The sequence below is a fragment of the Tinamus guttatus genome, unplaced genomic scaffold (assembly GCF_059628265.1).
Source record: "Tinamus guttatus ecotype Peru unplaced genomic scaffold, ASM5962826v1 Tinamus_guttatus_pri_ptg000211l, whole genome shotgun sequence".
In the NCBI taxonomy this organism is placed as follows: domain Eukaryota; kingdom Metazoa; phylum Chordata; class Aves; order Tinamiformes; family Tinamidae; genus Tinamus; species Tinamus guttatus.
In genome coordinates this window covers 2,823-22,270 of record NW_028288745.1, presented here as the reverse complement: position 1 = coordinate 22,270, position 19,448 = coordinate 2,823, and the positions used below count along the sequence as shown (strand labels likewise).

Here is a 19,448-nt window from a genome sequence, read left to right as displayed (position 1 = left end):
TCAGCTGGGTGCGAGTACAGAAAAGTGCAGAGATGGAGGAGCTGTTGTAGCTGCTATCCTCAGATCCACCAGCCAGAAGACTAGATGAGAACTGCAGATCTCGTTTTCATTCAAAATATGGCTGACACATATTGAAGATAGAACAAACAAACGATAGTTTTTCTAAAACACTAATGAACTTTTCAGGGATACGTAATTGGACGTTGGTCATCCTGTTACCTTCACCACTGTGTGAACAAAGTTAAACAGGAAATTCAGTCCCCCTGCTCTCTGTCTGCTGTTCTGTTATGAGTCTTTTTACACTGCAACAAAAGAAGGCTCTGGCCTTCTGCACAGAGAAGAAGGGTGAAGTTAAATCTGTCAAGCTCTGTCTCCGCAGGGGACTCCTCGGGTCCGGATCCTGTCCAACGGGCGATACTTGCAAATCAATAATGCTGACCTGAGCGATACTGCGAGCTACACCTGCGTGGCCAGTAACATTGCAGGAACGATGACCAGGGAGTTCGTGCTGACAGTGCATGGTAAAAACACGGATCTCTTCTGGAATGTTTCAGTCTTTGCATGGCATTCCCACGGGAGTCCATATTGCTAGAAAGAATTATTTACTGGTCTCTTTGGAGCCAAGTGCAGCTGCTTAGGCTGTGTTTACCTGCCGGTCCAGGTCTATTTCCTCACATGTGCCAGCATCTAGACAAATTATTTGAACATTTGACTGGCATCTTGAGGGATTTGGGTTTGTCCCTGTCTTGGCTGCCGGTTTTGCGAGTTACTTGAAAACTGTGGCTTGGTCTGCGCTGAGAGTGGGAAGGGCTTGAGGGAGCTTATGTGTTGTGATAGCTGTGCTGTACTATCCTAGGTATTTGTCTACTTTTAAAAGGTTTTTAAGCCTATTTATTTTCTCATTTCTCTACTGATTAGAAGCTGCTCTATTATGACATTATGGTGATGATGAGAAATTTTCTTCCTGTTTGTATGCTTCTCAATACCCAGGCGTATGAACTTGCTGCTTCTTTCTTCTCCATCACTGCCCTTGCCCTTAAAAATTTGTTTTTCCTCCTTATTTTAATTGGACAACAAGAGCATCAATTCCAGTCTTTGTTTTGCTGAAGCAAATACGCCTTTTCTACTTTTCTACTGTTTTAACTGGATGATAATATTTGCAGTAGCTTGCAAAGGTCAGCTTTCTAGTCATCTCAGACCAATTTTGTTTTTCGTTCCCAACTGTATCATGGCAATTACTACATGCTACACAAAATGGTAACAAACTTGTTTGTGTGATGCCAGTATTGTTGCAATCATTCCCCTACCTGTTCTTGTGACCATTTCTGTGTGAGTAGTTTCAGTCATTTCATGAAGTTTTGTGATGTAACATCTGGGATTTTGCCTTTCCAGTTGCTCCTACCATCCGAAGCAGCCCTCAGACAGCTGTTGTGCATATAAATGCTTCTGCTCTTCTGAAGTGTGTTGCAGAAGGAGTACCAGCCCCAAGAGTTACATGGAGGAAGGATGGAGCTCTTTTTTCTGGAAACAACACCGGGTATTGTCCAATAGTCATCATAAACAGTAGTCTTTTTTTTTTTTTTTTTTAAGAGTGTACTAATTAAAGTTTGATGAAACATCTTGCATTCCCAATTAGTTCTGTGGCAGAAACTACTTTAAAGAAATTATTCTGCAGAAAAATAGCATTGCCAAAGGTTTCTGTCTTTTATTATTAAGGAACAAACAAACAAAAACTCCTTTGGCAACCTAAAGGTAATGATTTCTCTTGTGATACTAAAGATTTTCAACTGTGAAAGATTTCAGAGTGAAGGATCTTTACATTTTTTTGAAATGCCTGAAGTTTGGAGGTGCAACCAAGCAATTTCCTGCAGATCCAAAGTCCCCTGAGTTTATCTGTGATAAGAGGTATGTGGCCAAATTAAGATGCCACATGTTTAGGTTGTTCCTTGTGTGCCCTAAGTCATCTGTTTCTTCCATGCTATCATAACTGGCTGTGATTTTCTCTCTACTGGGAAGGGGTCAAAAATCCGTGGCTTTGTTTCAGATACTCCATATTAGAGGATGGATCCCTGCACATCCACTCGGCGCATGTGACTGACACAGGAAGATACATGTGTATGGCAACCAATGCAGCTGGCACTGAACGCAAGCGAATTGATCTGCAAGTCCTTGGTAAGTATTCTGCTTTTAGATAATTTCATGTGTTCAAGTAAGTCTGAAGTATAAATCAGCTATGTAATTTTTTCTATTTGGACAGTGTCATGCAAGCTGGTCTTATTTAATAAGGAGCCAGGACCACAGAAAGGAGTGCTGTCAAGTTAGTGTAGCTCTCCACAGTGATCAGCGCCCTAGGTTTCTTACCAGGATCACCCCTTATGGAGCGGGCAGTCAGTTAAATTTAGTTTCTTGCATAAATTCAAGTTGATTCCAGTTGGTCACACTGGCGAAATTCTGTCTGCCTTAACTCCTTGTTATCTCATGTGTGTGAGACAACTGGAAATAGAAAGAATTGGCACACTTCATGCTCCATGTTTAGTACTCTGTGGTTAATCCTTATTTATAAAGGTCAAATGAATGTTTTCAAGTAGTTAAAACTGTGTTTATAGAGATTGGCGTTTCTGTATTTAGATACAAGGTGTTGGTGTCCATGTGTTTATGGTCATTCTGAATAATTTGACTTTGTTTGCCCTCTAGTTCCTCCAACTATTGCTCCAGGACCTAGCAATATTACAGTGACTGTAAATGTGCAGACCACTTTGCCTTGCGAAACCACTGGAATTCCCAGACCAGCAGTTAGCTGGACAAAGAATGGGCATCTGCTTCGTGTTGACCAAAACCAGAATATGTACAGGTGAGAAATGTCCTTTTTTCGTCAGGGGTTTACAGTTTTCAGAGATTCATTTTGACACTTAAAAATCTAGCCATATATGATCTGATACTGTATGGTGGCAAATCCAGTGCTTGGATGACCCGAGGAGAAGTATTTCAGTGACTCTACTTTCTTCTGCTTTGTGCGTGCAGACTTCTGTCTTCAGGTTCCTTAGTAATCATTTCTCCCACCGTGGATGACACTGCTGTCTATGAGTGCTCTGTATCGAATGACGCAGGAGGAGATCAAAGAAGAGTTGAGCTCACTGTTCAAGGTACAGGGGATATTGCTATTACACATGGATAGCCCAGAATTTCCTTGGGGTATTTCAATGTTGAGATTTTTTTTTAATGTTTCTTTAATGATCTCAATGCCCTTCAGTCTGTTCTTCACAAGTTACATAGTAAGTTATTTCTAAGAATTTGTAAAACGAAAATTGGCAAGTAATCCTAACTCAGATCTTCTTTTCTTAGTGCCCCCATCCATAGCAGATGAAGCCACAGATCTTTTGGTAACAAAACTATCTCCAGCAATAATTTCCTGCACGGCTTCAGGAGTTCCTGCTCCCTCAGTTCACTGGACCAAAAATGGCATAAAATTGCTTCCCAGAGAAGACAGCTACAGAATTCTCTCTTCAGGTACTGTGCATGGTTGGAGCTTAGCCACAGAAAATCAGCGAAAGGAGGTCACTGTGCATCTCTGGGATTAAAAAAATAAATAAATACAATCCCCAAAACAACCAGCTCTCCCATTTTTTAAAATAAGTATGTAAACTTCTAAGATACATGTTGTAGGGGAGTTTTTCTTTGAAAGTAAGACACTACTCTATGTGATGGCAAACTCTCTCCCTATACTGCAGGTGCTGTGGAAATCCCTGCCACTCGGCTAGAGCATGCAGGTCGCTACACCTGCCTAGCCCGCAATGCAGCTGGCTCTGCCCACAGACACGTTACTCTTCACGTTCAGGGTAAGGTGGGAAGCAAAACAGAAAATGCAGCCTGTCAGAAGGCATTACCCATTTAATACATGCCCACACTTCAGAGTAATTTTGAGGCTAGATTGGACCATCACAACTAGCAGCTTACTCAAGTGAATCGCCTTGTGCATGCACTTATTACTCAGCAGGTCAGTCACTGCTCTGCATATTACAACTCTGATGCCTTGGATAGAGCTATCCAGAAAACACTGGATTTTTTTGTTTGTTTGTTTGTTTTGGGGGCTTTTTTTGTTGTTGTTCCTAAGGTTTTTGTTGGCTTTCTAAGTTAACATGTATCTGTGATGGCAAACTGCATGAAGTATGGACAGCCATATTTTGTACCCAAGCTCACATTGAACATACTCGTTATATGTAAAATTAATTCCACTGAGCTCCTCATTAGGACAGCAGAATCCAGCTCCTACTAGTTCAACCTTCTCTGACTTCCAGATTATGCAATTTTTGTGTCTTTTATTTTCTAGCTATGAAAGATATTCTAACCTGGCTGCATTTTGATTTCTTTGCAGAACCACCAGCTATTCAAACTCAGCCAGGGACACTGGATGTCATTGTGAACAATCCCATTCTACTCCCATGTGAAGCAACTGGTACACCTCGACCTGTAATAACATGGCAAAAGGAGGGCATCAATATCATCACCACAGGTATCCTCGTAAAACCTGTAATTTCAATCTACTTTGCTGTATCATAAAATTTATTTTCTATCCCCTGCATATTTAAATCAAATATAAGGAAACCATGTGTGTATATCTACCTACATACCCACATATATGTACAATTATATATTTGTATTTATATATATAATTTTTTCTACTCTTATTCTTCTTTCAGGCAATAGTTACATGGTTCTTCCCAGCGGCAGTTTACAGATTGCAAGATCAACTGTGGAAGATGCTGGCACTTACATGTGCGTTGCTCAAAACCCAGCTGGCACAGCTCTGGGAAAGATCAAACTGAAAGTTCAAGGTAAGACTTGAACTCTTAAACTCTTGTTGAAGAGATGTTTTTAATGACTGATGGATGAGGAATTTATGCATGCTTTCTGTTGGTCAAAACTGAGTTTCGACCTGCACAAATGGAGCTAACATTTTCTGAACTGATGTCACGCTGAATAGAGTCACTTTAGTAGTCTGTCTACTGTAAGAATGAAGGTTGCTTTTAGGATTATTTTCACTAAAAGTAGAAGTGTTACATACTTCTTACAACATATAATTCTTTTCTAAATTTTGTTAATTCTTTTTCAGTTCCTCCTATTATCAAGTCCCAGCTCCAGGAGTACATTGTTCCTGTGGATCATTCTGTCACTTTGTCATGCGAGGCTGAGGGCTATCCCGGGCCAGAGATCAGCTGGCATAAAGACGGCCAGCAAGTAACCGAGTCCATCAGAAGGAGAATCCTGAGCACTGGCGCCCTGCAGGTCGCGTTCGTGCAGCCTGGCGACACGGGTCGCTACACATGCACAGCGGCGAACCCAGCGGGCTCCAGCAGCTCTAGCACAGAGCTCATCGTGCACAGTAAGGGCAGCTGCAAAGAAACAACGTAAAGGGGGCCTTGATGAGGGCATGGAACTCCAGGAGCTGGGATTTAAGGGAGAAATTCAGCAAAATTCTGCTGCTTAGAGTATGATACTTAAAAAGGGTGTTAGGAGCATGTGATTCGTAATAGCAGCCAATTGCTTGGATCTAGGAATGTTGTTATGTTTGGGTTTTTTTTTTTTTAATTCGGTTTCCACTTTGTTGCATGTATTCCACACCTTTCCCTGGCACAGTCACTGCTAGATTCAGGAATCAACAAAACAGAAGATTCAAGCAATGATTTCTTTATTTCAGTATTTTTACATTAGTGCTTGGCTGAAAAATAGAGCTAATGCGTATTTTGTGTATGTGTGTGTATATATATATATATGTATATGCACATACATATATATAGTATATTTAACTTTCTCGCAGTTCCACCCAGGATCCACAGTACAGAGGCCCAGTACACAGTCACGGAGGATTCCCAGGCTGTCCTGTCCTGTGTGGCTGAGGGGATTCCAGCACCAACAATAAACTGGAAGAAGGACAATACACTGTTAACAGACACAGCAGGAAAATACAGGGCTCTGCCGGGTGGAGATCTCATTTTGGACAATGTTGTTGTAAGTTGCTTTTATTTAAACCATAGTGGGGAAGTATAAGTGGCCTTTATTTAAACTGTGGTTTGGAAGTAATAAGAAAAAAATGACTTCTCTATGCTTTCACCAATTTCTGGATTAGTCTTTTTTGTTCTGTTGTTTTTTGTTGTTCATGTTTGTACTTGTATCTTTTCCACCAAGGAGGAAAGTATCAGAGGAAATAATGATGTTTTGTCCAGAAGGGCAAACATGAGTGTAGGTCGCCTTTCAAACTGAGGGTAATCAAAGGAGTTCAGATGAGCATTTCTACTGAGTGCAGGTTTCAAACCTTTGGAGATTCTCATGTCGTTACGAGTGATGATGTGGTATGAGAATGTTTCCCTGATGAAACTTCCCCCAATTTTTTTTCCTCTCAGCCTGAAGATTCTGGCCATTACACCTGTATTGCTAACAACACTGCTGGGGAAGACACACACACTGTCACCCTGGTGGTTCATGTGCTCCCAGCTTTTACTGAACTGCCTGGAGATATAGCTCTGACTAAAGGAGAACAGCTCAGATTAACTTGCAAAGCAACTGGGATACCTGCACCCAAAATAGCATGGACTTTTAACAATAACATAATTCCAGGTGGGTAACACAGGATCTTACCAGTCGTTCTGGTGTAGACTTTTCCCCACATAACACTCCATTAGTTTGAGGGTAAAGGGAAAATAATATGAGAGATCATGAACTTGCTAGGCAGTGATTACATCAGGAAAAAGTTTGTTTTCAGAATTAGGTCATCATGAAATAAAATAATATAAACTGTAAAGAAGATGATTGAGGAACTGTTGGTTCTGTGTAGCTGTAGAACACAGATGTCCAAAGCTTGAAGTTAAAGGTCAGAATAAGTGAATACATGTGTATAGACCATGGAAGACTGCAGTTGTCATAGCAGTGGCCAGAGCCATATCAGAAATGAAATGCATAGTGCCACCGAGCCATACTGCTGAATAACACGTAATTTAAACAATCCTGTTAAGTATCAACCATTGAGATGTATATTTTTAAAAGCCTTGAAGCGGCAGGTTAACGTCTGTTCTCCCTTCAGCACAATACGATGATATAAACGGACACAGTGAACTTGTTATCGAAAGAGTAACTAAGGACGATTCCGGTACCTATGTATGCACAGCAGAAAACACAGTTGGCTCAGTCAAAGCTATTGGATTTGTGTACGTCAAAGGTAGGTAGAAATAGCAGTGAGAACAGAGAATTTCATGCAGCCCTCTGTTTTCCTTGTATTTGATACCGTGTCTTAAAATTATAGATGATTGATCCCTACCAGCAGTTTCATTAAGGGCCTCTCCTTTGGCCCCGCTCTTTGATTGCCATCCCTTGCTTTTGCAGAGCCTCCAGTCTTCAAAGGGGATTATCACTCCAGCCGAACCGAGCCCCTGGGCGGCAACGCTGTGCTGAACTGCGAGGTCAGGGGAGAGCCACCTCCAAGCATCCAGTGGAGCAGGAAAGGAGCCGGCGTGGTGCTTAGCGACAGGATCCGTCAGCTCAACAATGGCTCGCTCGCCATCTACGGCACCGTAGTGAGTCACTTATCTGTTACAATCAATTTGGGCACTGCTATTAGTTAATTAAATTCCATGTCACAGACTTTTGAAAGAGCAAGGTTACACATTCAATCCGCTTTTGCTTTTTAACTTTAGCAAAGACTATAATTCTCTACTCAAATTATTGTGACGAGAAATGCAAGACTGTGATTCCTGTCAGTTGTCAGTGGCTTGTTCAAGTTTATTTAAATGGATTTGGAGTTTTTTGCTCTTATTAGGGAAAAAATGAAATAATAGAAGCAAAAATCTTTCACAGTAAAATGTTGGAGTATTTGCTCTTAAGATCCACTGCATGCCATGCTGCAGTGTGGAGAATTTTCTTCTGTGAAATGCACTAAAACCAAAGAGCTTCATTACATGTGTATTGACAAATTCCATGGCTACTGTTCCATAGAATGAAGATGCCGGCGACTACAAGTGCGTGGCTACCAACGATGTTGGCACGGTGGAACGCAGTCTGACGCTGACACTCCAGAGTAAGACTCAAAATGCTAAGTTTAATGCCACTAGATTGGAGTGATAGTCTACCTTTGGATATGTGTGTGAAGCTCCTGTTGAAGTTTTGGGGGAAGACAGTCAGTGGAGGCTGGGCATCTCACTGCACATTAGATGAGATTCATCTCATCTGACTTTGTAATTAATAGTTAAGGGTCTAGTGCCAGCTAGTGGTTGAGGGGGAAGAAGAGAAGCAGGTAGAGGTGATTCAGCCCGTTCATCCTAGAAACTGCCTTAGAGTGGAGTGAGTCACCTTGTGAACAGGCTTGTTGCTCTCAACTGACAGAGAGCAAGTCTGCACAACTAGATTAAACTAGACTCTTAACTTCTAAATTAATAAAGTTAGGTGAGATGGATCTCAGCCTTCATTGACAATGTAACATTTTTTCAAAAGTAATATTTTGGAATATACTATTTCAGTGATGTGTATTTTTAAACATTGCTTTCCTGTTATAGCTTCAAGGAGGATGAAATTTGCTACTTTTGTCTAGTTGCCTCAGGTAATAACATCTTTATAAAAAGCAACACATTTCAGCCCTGAAGGAAGACTGTGCTCCAGCAGTCAGGCCTCCATGCCACTGTTGGTCCACAGGTTTCTCTTACATTAAAAATAGCCCATTGCTGTTGTTTCAGCTTGCACGTGCCCTACCTTTTGACATTGGACTATTTGATCTCAGAAAAATCTTAAACCTGTACTTAAGATGAACAATAGTCCAAATTAATTTGCTAAGATTTTTTTTGTCCTTTCTCAGAGCAGACATTTATTTAATATTCATTACAGTGAAAATATGTACGAGCCTGTATTATAGCAAGTTCTTGACAAACCTGGTAGGCTTGAAACATCGCCTTGCTTTTCCTTTTTTCAGGTCCTCCAGTCATTACTATTGAACCTGTGGAGACTGTCACTGAAGCTGGAGCCACAGCAATGCTGAACTGCCAGGCAGCTGGAGAACCTCCTCCAAGCCTGGAATGGGCTCGCCAGGGGCGCCTGCTCGTGAGCAGCGAGAGAGTGACCGTCCTGTCCAACGGCTCCTTGCGGATTGTTGCAGCGCAGAAGGACGATACGGCTGAATACGAGTGCGTCGCCAGGAACCTCATGGGATCCGTGCTTGCTAGAGCACTGCTGACTGTTCAGGGTAGGTGCCCAGTATATAGGATGGTGACTGTCAAGCTGGATGATTCCAGCCTTAATTCAGAATAAATATGAGCAGGATTTTGTCGTATTCCTTCCATATACACATTAGGTGCACGTGAACCTAGTTTGAAATAGGTATCAGTGCGGTTCTGCTTTATGTGATCTTGTTCCTTCTGATGGGCTGATATGGTCATCAAGCTGTAGGAGAGAGAAGAATGTGAAGGAATGAGGGATATAAGTAACAATGAGGATGTTGAAATAGATCCCATTCTCTAAATGGATGACATAACTTGTACCTCTAAAGAAAAGCATTTAGCAGCATAAACCATAACTATTTCAGAGCAGCTGCAGTGCTCTCTGAACTGCAGTAAGATAATTTTGCAGTAATGAAGAAGCGAGTTGAATTTCCAGCTATGACTTTTGAAGTGTAGGTTTCTCTTTGCTTATGAGTCTAAGAGAGTTAAAACCAAAAGCACATGCTCCAAAGCGAGCATCGCTTTTCCCATTGCAGTGCATGGTGGATTTTCCAGCTGGCTTGAATGGAGGCCTTGCAGTGCAACCTGTGGCCAGGGTGTCCAGAAGCGGATCCGACAGTGCAACAACCCTCTCCCAGCGAATGGAGGGAGGCCTTGTGAGGGGCCCGATGCAGATGTGCGCAGCTGCCACAACAAGCCTTGCCCAGGTATTTCTTGATGAGTTAATATTTCATTTGCCTTACGTTAAGTGCCCTAGTAATGGCCACGTGACAGCAGATCTGCGTGACAGAGCAATTAGTGATGTGGAATTCACCCTGGCTTCTAAGGAAAGCCCAAACTTGGTAAATACTTTAAAAATAATTTCTAATTACAACTGTGGTGTTTCGTTTTACTTAGTGGATGGCAGCTGGTCGGAGTGGGGTCTTTGGGAAGAGTGTTCAAAGAGCTGTGGTCAAGGGAACAGGACCAGAACCCGAAGCTGCAGTAGCCCCCCGGCTCAGCACGGCGGGAAGCCCTGCGACGGCCGTGCCGTGGAGTCAGTCATGTGCAATGTTAGGCCTTGCCCAGGTAAGAGAAGCAGAAGCTGCTTTTTGTATGGCTTTCTTTTTGTTCTCTAAGCCTATATTCTCTCCATTTTTTCCTAATTATTAGATTATAAAAGAAAATAAACTCTCTAATGTTATCTGTATTAAAATATCTGTATTAAAATAGCCTATAAATTATTGAGCAGCCCAAGTTACTGGAAGCAGGAATCACAAAAGTAGATTATAAGGAATGTTTGCAGATTTTCTTCCTCCATGAAAATGTTAATTTTGTATTTCAGTGTTTTACAAAATGTTTTTTAGCATGTGCTTACAGTAAAACTCACTTCTTAATCCATTTTTCAAGGCCAATTAAAATGAAAAAAATAAAAGAAATAGTGCAAAACATGGTAATTAATAGCTTTAAGACATTATCGGTATTTTTTTTCCTTTAAACTTTCAATAGTGAATTTCTCCTCGCTAGCTGTATGTTAGGATTTCCTTCCTGGCTTGGTACTATTTGCTGTGTTTGGCCGGATGTGCTTTGTTTACAGCCCCTCATCAATAGCATGTTTCCTTCTATACAACTTCTGTTTTGCTCATTTTCCCATTCTCCCTGACTTTGCTATCCCCAGAACGTCACATGTTCATCTACAGGCCAATTGTCCTAGGTGCTGGCAACCAAATCAGTTCTGCCCCCTGCCTCTTGGTAGCCACTGGAGCTGGTGGGGCAGCTGTTAGCTGAGGCCATCAGTCTAATACAACAAGACAGTCAGATTCAGGTAGCTTATAAAAACACCAGGGTTGCTCAAGCCCTTCTGGTTGCAGTCAGGTGAATTGATGTATTGAGGAAACAGAAAAGGAAGAATTACCTGCTCTTTGGAAACTGTTGCTTGACATCAGCTGTTTTTCAAAGAGAAGGTTTTTCAAAGGCTTATTCAGAATACTTAATTCACTGATGTTAAAGGAAGGGTTTCTTCTTTGGCCTCGGGTTGTGGGAATGCAGCTACAAGTTAAAGGTTCTGTGCAGTGTGAACAGTTTTCTGGCTCTGCTGTCTTTGCAGTTGATGGCGAGTGGAGCTCTTGGCTGCCCTGGGGTCCCTGCAGCGAGACCTGTGGGAAAGGGACTCAGAGCCGGCTGAGACTCTGCAACAACCCCGCTCCTTCCAACCGCGGGGCGCCGTGCGAGGGCTCCGACACGCAGCTGCAGCTCTGCCACGAGAGGCTCTGCCCGGGTAAGGCGCAGCGCGCAGCGCCAGCTTCGGCGGCGCCCTGCCAAACACTCCTTGCTGTCTGCCTAAAGCTGTCATCACTGATAAAATTCCAGTAAAACCTTTTATTCTCACTGGCTCACTATTTTAAATAGCTAGCCATAGAGTTAACGAGTGGTATTTCTTCTGCTACTCTTGTGTCCATTCCTTTTGCCTGCCACTGTGTAAAAGCTGCATTGTAAATCTATGGCACTTAAATTATAGATACCCTAAGCATTTTGGTTTTGAGTTTTCTACTTTTTGATATTCTTTTAACCTTTTCCTCCCCATTTCAGTGAGTACATCATTATTGAATAGGAAAGGGTAATAGTTTCAGAGACTAGTTTGTGTATGATTTGACTTTCTCACAAGTCAGTAGTAATCTGAGAAAGACTGAACATGAGGACTCACTGTGGTTGTAGTTAGGCTCACAGACTACTTAAATGACAGGCCATGCCTCAGCCTTCAGTCCTACAAATCCCCATGTATTTGAGATGCCCAAAAGATAAGGAGACAAAACCAAGTAAGTTTTACCCTGATGTAGCTCTGATTCCCACCTTTCTTTCCAGTGGATGGGAAGTGGGCCACGTGGAGCAGCTGGAGCGCCTGCACCGTGTCCTGCGGAGGAGGCAGCAGGCAGAGAACGCGCCCCTGCTCAGAGCCAGCCCCACAGTTTGGGGGCCACGAATGCGAAGGAAATGACCTACAGGTGGATTTTTGCAACAGTGATCCTTGTCCTAGTAAGTGCTTGGGGTGCAAGGGGTGCTAGGTAGCTGACCGGGGGAAAGCATCTCCTCAGTAAGTGCCAGGAGGACAAGCAAGGTAGCAGGTAGCACGTGAGCTGCTGCTGGCCTGGCCATGAACGTCTGTGAAGTTACAGCTGTCCTGGCTGTTCTTTGTCTCTCACAGTAAAAAGTAGCAAGTCTCTTGGTCTATAACATAACCCTTGTGCTTTTCTATGTTAGTCAGTTAATGATTACAATGTTCTGGAGTTGATTACTGAATTCAAGAAGCATCTGAATGCTGGCCAGGGTCACACCCTTAGATCTTCCTCTCTCTGATCTTTGCCTGCCTGTCTCATTTGCCATAAGAATGCTTTAGGAAAAAGCATTAGAATAAGAAGATCCCGTCCAGCGGGAATATATTCCTAGCCTGTCTGTCTGTTTGGAGTATCAGTCACTAAAAGAAAGACAATAAAACCTGGCACTTTTTTTTATTTTCCTTTTTCTCTCTTTTCAAAGTCCACGGCAGCTGGGGCCCCTGGAGCAGCTGGGGAACCTGCAGCCGGACGTGCGGCGGCGGCCAGACGCGGCGGCACCGGACGTGTGACAGCCCGCGGCCGGCGAGCGGCGGGCGGGCCTGCGCGGGCGCCGACACGCAGCTGCAGCGCTGCAGCCCCGCGCGCTGCCCCGGTGAGTGCGCTGCTGCAGGGGGGCCGTTAGCACGTCAGCCCTTCATATTACAAAAGAGAAATACGGAACATTTCCGTTACTATTCCCTGTTTCAGCGAACTTAACGATTCACTCAACTTTTAAACATTAAGTTGCTTTCTTCGCTCTTTCCTCCTCAGTGGATGGAAACTGGGGGCAGTGGCAAACATGGAGCCCTTGCTCTGTGTCCTGTGGAGGAGGAGAACAGACCCGAGTTCGCTTGTGCAACAGTCCTGCGCCATCAAATCATGGACATCCTTGTCCTGGCGACTCTTCCCAGATATCCAGGTGCAACATCCAAGCATGTCCTGGTAAGTTAATTTGACAACTGTTGTTTCCTCAGAGAGGACCATGTGTTTCTGCAGTGCGTGGTGTGATACCTGGGTTATCATGCATCTAAAACCATACTTTTTTGCATGATGTGTAATTCTTGTAGTGTAATACATGTAGAAATACCCACAGAACTCTAATTCCTTAACATGCTGAGCACTGTTCTTACATGGATTTTTTTTCCTTCCTCTCTCCCTCTCCTCCCCTCCCCTGCCCAGGTGGGCCCCCACGTGCCAAAGGAAGCGTCATTGGAAACATTAATGGTGTTGAATTTGGAATTGCTTACCTGAATGCCACAGTGACAGAGAGCCCTGACTCTGAAGCTAGAATAATCCAAGCAGAGATTACCAATGTCCCACGGAGCCTTGGTAGGTTGCTGCTGCTTCGTGAGCTGGGCTGTTTGCGCAGTTCCCTTTTTCATCACTTCATTTACTGTCGCTGTAGAAACTGATCTAAACTCTCTGGCTCCTGCTTTTTATTTTAAGGGTAATACTAGCTCAGATATTTGTCTGCATATGCCACTTCCACTGTCATGGTTTACACACTTAAGGGAAAAAAATAGTCAGATATTGTGTTCCATTACTTTCAGGTGCAGCAATGAGAAAGCTTGTGTCCATTCTGAGCCCAGTTTATTGGACAACTGCGAAAGAAATTGGAGGGGCAGTGAATGGGTTTACTCTCACTGATGCAGTCTTCAAAAGAGAAACCCAAGTGGAGTTTGCTACTGGTTAGTTACCTGGGATATCCCATCTCTTTTTCTATTTGATAGGCGTGATAAAGAGTCCATTTATTAAAGAATACCTCATAACCATTGCTGAATTTTGCATCTTCTGCTTATGACAGGATCTTCCTAAAAAACTATGGTAATCTGAAACCTAAAATACAGCTTTCAGAACTTAATGAGGAATATGTAAGGTTTATATTAGACGTTTGGTATAAAAGTAGGATAAAGTAACTGGTTAATGGATCCAGTTCAGATGTTGGATGATCAACACAAGCTTCTAGTCAGGATGTTTTATAAATCAACGTGCTCTTAAAACCCACAGGAGAGATTCTGCGGATGGCTCACGTTGCCCGAGGCTTGGATTCCGAGGGCGCCTTACTGCTGGACGTTGTTGTGAGTGGCCATGTCCTGCAGCTCCAGGCACTAGCTGATATCAACGTGAAGGTAAAGCTGCTTCTAGAAACCACACTCCTGTATTGATGCACACTTCTGCTCTGATCTGTGAGAATTCCACAGACACAAGTCCTGCAACTTTTTTGCTATGAATGCTTTACTTTGTGTCTAGCTTAAGACACTAGGAGATGTCATGAGGAACGTAGTTATGACATACCCAAGATTTTAGGTATTTGAAGTGTTTTTGGGCTAGTTTTCACAGGCAGGCATGTCAAGTGTTGCCTTTAATCGAGTTAGGAAGCTGCATGTTAAAAATAGTTTGGGTTTTTTTTTTTGACTTTTCCAAGAGGACATTGGCTCTTTATGCCATAGCACCTTGCAGAAGTTTTTGGCTGGTGCTGATGATGTTTTACTAGCTACAATTATTTGTAGTGCAGCAGGGAAACATACCTGTGTTCTGATGGAGAAAGATCGGGGCTTAACATGTTCTGGATCAGGTTTTGTCACAGGGGATTTTCTGTGTTCTTACCAGGCGTGTTGTTAAAGTGCTGTGAACAATATCTTCTTTTTCCAGCCAGAGTGCCAAAATTCTGGCTTGTGGAGATGTCTGTTATGACAAATGGTCCAATTATTTTACATAACTTGCTTTTTCAAAGAACTAAGATTTCTTTAGGTCCTTTTTCAGGAATGGTTAGAGAACTGCACTGCTTTGCGTGGCAACGTGAAAGGTTATAACCTCACTACGGAGTTGTTGCACCTGCTGGTTCTTAGAGAGACTCTCTTCTGTTTGTAGTGAGCTGGTTTCTGTCCCTGACCCTGTACTTCTAATAGAGTGATGAAGTTCCAACTGTTTTTATATCTTTTTGGTGTAGTGTAACCCTTAAATATTTGGGTAAGCCATGAAAGCACTCCAGTGTAATATAATACACAGTATCAAAGTTTGTTTGAGTGTCAGGTGTATCATTACAATTTGTTTAGCTGAAAAATCTCTTTTTTTTTTTTTTTAGAATGCATCTCACACTGTAAATATGAAGAGAAGGTGTTGGCTATATTTAGAGGCTGATGCCTGAATCTTGGTGTTTCAGGATTACACAGAGGACTACATCCAGACTGGTCCTGGGCAGCTCTATGCCCATTCCACGCGGCTCTTCACGGTCGATGGAGTTAGCATCCCCTATACGTGGAACCACACGATCACCTACGATCCCACGAGAGGAAAAATGCCCTTCTTGGTGGAAACACTCCATGCTTCTTCTATCACAACAGAGTACAACCCTCTGGAGGAAACTGTGGCTTTTAAAATCCACGCTTCCATTGCAAAAGGTATTGCCTGAGTCTTTCACAAAAATCAAACGAGGGAAAGACAGTGTCCTATTTTCCTAGCATTCAGTACCCAGGTTGCAAAAGCTGTTTGTTGAAAAAGAACACTGTGGAGCTCAGATACCAATTCCAATACCTGCAATAAAGTTATGTTTTACTCATACAGCCCAAGAACAACATGTAAAAGCTGTTGCAGGTCGCACTGCCTGCACCTGCCGTTCCCCTCGAGGATCACAGTCTGCTTTGGCTGAGCCTGCTCATGGTGGCGCAGCAGCCTCACGCAGGCTGCGCGGGTGCTGAAACACGTGTGCTCTTTGAGCAGCGTCTCCTGCCACAGGGTATTTTCCGCTACAGCTCATGAGTACGCGCCTGGGCTCTCCCACAGCGACTTGCCACCCTCTGTGACATTAGACTTGGTTTGTCTGGGGTTTATTTCCCTCTGGCTGGCTGGTGTGAATCTGGATGGCCTTTCCTTTCACCATGATGCAAACGTGCTGGAGGAACTGGGCAGGACACATGAGACTGGCCTGGAACTTGCAGTCAGAGCAAAAAAAAAATCTATATTTTCTTCTAAACATGAAATAAAAATAGGGAAAACATGTATTTGTACGTTTTAACCTCAAAGTTTTTTTAAAAAAAGGTCCTAAAAATTTATATTGTATATGGTTATATTTTAGGGTCTAAAGGTATGTAACCTTTTGTAAATATCTAGGCTGCAATAGCGAAAGGAAAAAGGACTGCTTAAAGTAATAGTGTGGTCATATGTCCATCAACAAGTAACACATGGTTCCTTTATTGTGCAGGAGATCGTAGCAATCAGTGTCCTGCTGGCTTTGCCTTGGACTCAGCTGGGCCTTACTGTTCAGGTGATGACATGCCAGATTTTATATATATATTTACATATAGATGTGCGTGTAATCAAATACAGAGCATTGAGATCTAGCTCTTCAGAGCTTTAAAGCATGCGGTACATACTCTGGAAGGAGGAAAAGAGGGAAAAAGGTGTGGATTGGAAGGCAAATGTGCATGTTAAGAATGAGCGTTTTAGCTAGTCCTTTAGGCTGCACAGCCAACAACACTGAAGAAGTTGCAAACCTAAACCCATTGCAAATAGGGCTCCTAAAATGTTTTCCAGTTGTAAAATGAGTTCTCTTATTTAAATGTTGAAAGCTTCTTATAATAACCTTTCCAAGGTTATATAGGAAGTGCATATATATATATATATATATGTGGAATCCATCTGTCGTGTTGTACCACAGATTTTTCAGATTTCCAGATTATCTGGGAAAAAGTTTATCTAAAATTAATTAGCACAATAGTGACCTCCTCCTGCGGAGGTAACTTGAGCAAAATTCCATTGAGGCGGTATCTGTGGAGATTTGGAAACAACTCTGAAAAGTAAGATCTTTAATTACACATAAAAATTTCCAATCTCTTGAATTTATAATGATGTAGATTTCTACAGAGTGGTTGCTGTTGTTGTTACTGTGTTTTCTATAATGCTGATGCCTATTATTACCGCCCGGGAGTCTTTGGCCGCAGCATTCTCACGCTCTTATCCGCGGCGTTCCCTTGCTGCAGATGAGGACGAGTGCGCGGGACGGCCCCCCTGCTCCCACGACTGCCATAACGCCATGGGCACCTACTCCTGCTCCTGCCCTCCAGGCCTTGCCATCGCCGCCGACGGGAGGACGTGTCAGGTGAGAGGAGCGTGGGGTGGGCGGCTCGCGCGTGTCCGCTTGCTTCTCTCTTCACTGACATCCCTATTTGCTTGAATCGCTAGATGTTTTATTAGGTAGATGTTTTATTAGGTCAGGGCCGTTTTGTCACTCTAAGAACATAATTTATTGGTGTTACTCCTAGTGTTGCAGTGCGGATATGCAGAGAACATAATTTATTGGTGTTATTCCTAGTGTTGCAGTGCGGATATGCAGATTATATTTAACAAGGAAGCGTCGTACTTGGCCGTGTTTTAAGCGCTGCTTACTCTGTGTGTCACTCCCCGTGGGGATTTTGCAGCTGCCTTTCATTGCAGACATCGACGAGTGCGCGGCGGGTGGGCACAGCTGCCCCGCAGACCAGCGCTGCGAGAACTCCGTGGGCGCCTTCCGCTGCGTGCGCCGCTGCGGGCCCGGCTTCCGCAGCACGGCCGACGGGCTCGCCTGCCAAGGTAGGGCCAGGCCCCTGGTGCCGCCTCGCGAAACACTGCCCTGCTCCAAAAATCCTTTTGGAATTCTCCTACACACTCTCTTACTCTCTGTTACTCTTTTTTTTGTGCATGCTCCTTGCACATATTCTTTTACACTCGCTCGCGCACACATAGTTTTACTCTCTTCCGCTTTTTTACACTCTTTCACGTTCTTTTACATACTTGTAGAACGATATTCTCTTTCTTTTACACTTTCTTTATTTTCTTTTACTGTTTCCCCCCCTTTCATTGACTGTCCTTTTGCCACCTTTCATTTACTCTCTCACTTTCCTTTCTTCTACATTTTCTTTTATGCTGTCTTCCTTTGTACAACTTTTCCTCTCTCCCACTCTTTTTCCTTGCTTCCTTGCCTTTACACTCTTTCATTCAATTACTTGTACTCTACTCCTTTTACACTATTTCTTTTAGACTCTTTATTTTAACCCTTCCTAGCTTCTTTCACTGCCTTTCTCACCAACTCTTTCACGCCTCCCTGCTCACCCCCCGCTTGCCACTCCCTTTCTTACTCCCTCCACACCCCCTTTCACTGTCACCCCTGGCTTTGTCCCCCCCACTGTTGTCCCCTGCTTTCTTCCTATCTCTTCCCACACCCCTTTTCCCCTCCCGCTACCCCTTTTCTCCCCTCTTCCCCCCTTTTTTCCTTCTTCTCCCCCTTTCCCCCCACATCTCCCCTTTTCCGCGACTCTTCCCTCGTCTTCTCTCTAGCCCTCTCTTCTCCTCTTTTTCCCCTATCTGCCTTTTCCCCCCTCTTCCCCCTCATTTTTCCCCCTACCCCATCTTTCCCCCTCTTCCTCCGTTTTCACCCCCTCTTCTCCATCTTTTTCCCCTTCCCCCTGCTCATCCCCCCTCTTCCCCGCCTTCATCAACTCTTCCCACCTTCCTTAGCCCTTCCCTCCTTTCACCCCCTTATCCCCCCTTTTCCCCACCCTGATGCCCCTTTCCCCCACCCCCCGCTTTTCCCCCTTCCTCCCATCCTTCCCTCTTTCCACCCTTGCCTCTGTTTCCCTCTTCCTTCACTTTCCCCTTTTCCCCATCCTGCCATTACCACCCCTTCCACCCTCTAATACCCCAATCCTGTCCCCTCTCTCATCCCCCTTTTCCCCCTCCTTACCCCCCACTTATCCACTCCATTCCGCTCTCTTTCTCCCCCTTCCTTCCCCTTTCCCGCCATCCCCCCCTTATCCCTTTTTCCCCATTTAACACCCCCTTATCCCTCGCTTCTCTTTCCCTTTATCTCCCTTCCCACTTATCCTACCTCTCTCCCTTATCCCTCCCATCCCACTCTTGTCCCCCCGCCATTATTCCCCCTCCCTTATCCCCCCGCTTCCCCCCCCCCAGCCCTATCCTCCGATAAGGGGGAAAGGGGGATAAGAAAGGGGGATTAAGGGGGAGAGGGGGATGACAGGTGAGGTGAGGGGGCATAACAGGGGGATGGGGGGATAAGGGGATACACCTTATTCTGCCCCCTCCTTATCCTACCCCCGCCCTTATCCCCTTGCTCCCTGCTCCCCTTATTTCCCGGTAAGTGGAAAGGGGGGATAAAGGCAGGGGGAAGGGGAATAAGAGGATACCCCTT

The 19,448-nt window shown here is 43.9% G+C and overlaps 1 protein-coding gene across 1 annotated transcript in view; it reads left to right on the top strand.

The window, feature by feature from the left end:
* The window catches only part of LOC104565823 (hemicentin-1-like), a gene marked incomplete at its 3' end in the record, with an annotated part of 134,805 nt that extends 116,972 nt beyond the window's left edge, over positions 1-17,833 (top strand). Inside the window, exons 72-100 of the mRNA XM_088524547.1 lie at positions 380-521; positions 1,393-1,537; positions 2,045-2,172; positions 2,695-2,851; positions 3,022-3,143; positions 3,343-3,507; positions 3,729-3,836; positions 4,373-4,510; positions 4,698-4,832; positions 5,111-5,380; positions 5,816-6,006; positions 6,399-6,612; positions 7,076-7,210; positions 7,375-7,565; positions 7,984-8,065; positions 8,951-9,220; positions 9,731-9,901; positions 10,092-10,262; positions 11,281-11,451; positions 12,036-12,206; positions 12,708-12,878; positions 13,037-13,207; positions 13,445-13,594; positions 13,816-13,953; positions 14,273-14,394; positions 15,429-15,666; positions 16,467-16,529; positions 17,245-17,363; positions 17,683-17,833. Coding sequence (XP_088380673.1) covers positions 380-521; positions 1,393-1,537; positions 2,045-2,172; positions 2,695-2,851; positions 3,022-3,143; positions 3,343-3,507; positions 3,729-3,836; positions 4,373-4,510; positions 4,698-4,832; positions 5,111-5,380; positions 5,816-6,006; positions 6,399-6,612; positions 7,076-7,210; positions 7,375-7,565; positions 7,984-8,065; positions 8,951-9,220; positions 9,731-9,901; positions 10,092-10,262; positions 11,281-11,451; positions 12,036-12,206; positions 12,708-12,878; positions 13,037-13,207; positions 13,445-13,594; positions 13,816-13,953; positions 14,273-14,394; positions 15,429-15,666; positions 16,467-16,529; positions 17,245-17,363; positions 17,683-17,833 — 4,600 coding nt within the window. The remainder of the gene's footprint in view (positions 1-379; positions 522-1,392; positions 1,538-2,044; positions 2,173-2,694; positions 2,852-3,021; positions 3,144-3,342; positions 3,508-3,728; positions 3,837-4,372; positions 4,511-4,697; positions 4,833-5,110; positions 5,381-5,815; positions 6,007-6,398; positions 6,613-7,075; positions 7,211-7,374; positions 7,566-7,983; positions 8,066-8,950; positions 9,221-9,730; positions 9,902-10,091; positions 10,263-11,280; positions 11,452-12,035; positions 12,207-12,707; positions 12,879-13,036; positions 13,208-13,444; positions 13,595-13,815; positions 13,954-14,272; positions 14,395-15,428; positions 15,667-16,466; positions 16,530-17,244; positions 17,364-17,682) is intronic.
* Positions 17,834-19,448: the final 1,615 nt, after the last annotated feature.